Source organism: Vicia villosa, linkage group LG5 (genome assembly GCF_029867415.1).
Source record: "Vicia villosa cultivar HV-30 ecotype Madison, WI linkage group LG5, Vvil1.0, whole genome shotgun sequence".
In the NCBI taxonomy this organism is placed as follows: domain Eukaryota; kingdom Viridiplantae; phylum Streptophyta; class Magnoliopsida; order Fabales; family Fabaceae; genus Vicia; species Vicia villosa.
This window is the reverse complement of record NC_081184.1, coordinates 86346934-86349274: the sequence shown is the minus strand read 5'-3', so window position 1 is coordinate 86349274 and position 2341 is coordinate 86346934. Positions and strand designations below refer to the sequence as shown.

The 2341-nt window shown below is 34.5% G+C and overlaps 1 protein-coding gene across 1 annotated transcript; it reads right to left on the bottom strand.

Moving 5' to 3' along the window:
• Positions 1–654: 654 nt before the first annotated feature.
• On the bottom strand, positions 655–1898 carry LOC131604948 (uncharacterized). Its single transcript, XM_058877359.1, has 2 exons — positions 1331–1898; positions 655–1232 (listed from the first exon to the last, which is right to left on the bottom strand). Exons 1-2 carry the CDS (start codon positions 1896–1898, stop codon positions 655–657), a joined length of 1146 nt encoding a protein of 381 aa, XP_058733342.1.
• Positions 1899–2341: the final 443 nt, after the last annotated feature.

Genomic DNA, 2341 nt, shown 5'->3' with positions numbered 1-2341 from the left:
ATTAGTGGTTGGTGCTTCGGTTGTTGATCAGTTTAGGCCTATGTTTGGAAACTTTGGCTCTAGCGGTAAACAATCACGTTTAAGATCACGTTGAATAGAAGCTAAACTGAGTAGCTTTTCAAACTTACGGTGAAAACAACATTGATTACTGTGATATCGGATTGTGTGATTTCTATTTATATGTTTCAAACATGAAGCTTATTGACATACATGTAATATGCTTTTGATGATATATATTGAACTGTATCATTTTTAATATTAAAATAGTAAGAAACCCGTGATGCCGCACAGGTAATTTCTATTTGCTATTATATATATAACTAAAGTAATTTGTGTATTTGAGATTCTTCATGTAAGAATATATAATAATAGAGTAACAATTAATATTTTTTATAATGTTATAACACATGAATGTATGTTAATGTCTTTAACATTAAGATTGTATCAAAAGAATATGTCCAATACAAAATGTGTTACAAAGGATTATAAAATGTTATAGACTTATAACATGAATCTCTAAAATGAAGTGAACACTTGAACCTGAAAATTGATCATAAAAAAAGAGACATGTAAGAAGTTATGAAAAAAATAATAATTTCATTATTATTTTGAATGGAAAGATAAAAAAAAAGGTATAGTTAAAAGATATATGTTTCATATGTTTTGGAACACTTCTTTGAACACAACATTAGTGGTGGTTGTCATTGGTTCTTTATCTTTGTCATGAATAAGAATTTTCAATCCCTTTTTGGATTTAACTCTAGAGATAGCCACATATAATTGACCATGACTAGAAACTTCTTTTGGCAAATACAAACCAACAATATCCAGAGATTGTCCTTGAGACTTGTTAATTGTCATGGCAAATGAAACCATAATTGGGAATTGGCGTTTCACCAATTTGAATGGCCATGGTGATTGTGAGGGGGACAAATACATTCTTGGAATATAAATGATGTTACCAAATTTTTTTCCATAAATGATCTTAGCTTCAATGACATGACCTGCAAGCCTGGTTACAGTGAGTCGTGTACCATTGCACAACCCTTCAGACTGATCTAGATTGCGCATCAACATTATTGTGGCCCCAACTTTCAACCTGATTGAATGATTAGGCAATCCAGAAGTTTTAAGAGCATTTAAGAACTCCGGTGTGACATGCTCATATGCATCAAACTTAGTAGCATCAGATTTATCTATAGAATCACTACTAAAGTATTCTCTCTCTTCTCCTACAACAATTGAAAAATATAAATATTTAATAAGTAACAATTATCACCCTTTATTTAATATTAACGTAAACAAGTAGGAATAAGTCTTAGCTGAATACCTGGAAGAAGGTTTGTGATATATTGGTTGATATCATCCACTACTTCAATTGTTGAAGCTAAGATTGCACGACTTTGAAGATAGTTGTAATCAAGATAGTTATGAATGATATCAGGGTGTGTATCCTCGACAATTGCCTTAATCGGATCAGAAAAATTTGAAATTAAAAACTCATCTGGAATACAAATATCAGCATAACCATTATTTGGCTCACACATGGTCCCATCTCCAATTTTTACAATCCACTCTGAAAAGGTCCTTATGTCATTAGTAGTAGAATCAGTTGCACCAGTTTGTAAGCACATGTTTTTTGTAAGCTTCAAGACTCTACAGTGATCCCAAATATAGGAAGAATTGATTGTTGCATGGATAATATCAGATCTAGTACCTCTTGGTATAACAGGGAGAATTTGTCTGAAGTCACCACCAAACACAACAACCTTACCTCCAAATATTTTATCAGATGCATGTGGACTTCCACTCATAATATCTTTTAAGGATTTGTCGAGAGACTCAAAGCAAAACCTGTTAGCCATAGGAGCCTCATCCCATATGATTAGATTTGTCATCTTTAGAAGCTCGGCAAGATCATCTTTTTTGTTAATGTTGCAAATAGAAGTTTCTAAACACTACGCCAAAATTAAGCTACTAAAGCGCAGCTACTAAAGCGCTTTTACATAAAAGCGCTCTCGTAGGTTTCGCTAAAAACAAAATTAATAAACAAAGGGAAAATGATGAAAAAAGCGCTCTGGTAGGGGGGGGTATGAGAGCGCTTTTGAAAAGCGCTCTGGTAGGGGGGGTGTATGAGAGCGCTTTTAAAAAGCGCTTTGGTAAGGGGGGGGGGGGGTATGAGAGCGCTTTTCAAAAGCGCTTTGGTAAGGGGGGCTATGAGAGCGCTTTTCAAAGCGCTGCTATAGGGGGGGTTTAATGAGAGCGCTTTTTAGTCAAAAGCGCTGGTATAGACCAGGCTATGAGAGCGCTTTTCAGAAGCGCTTTAGTAGCCTTTATTACT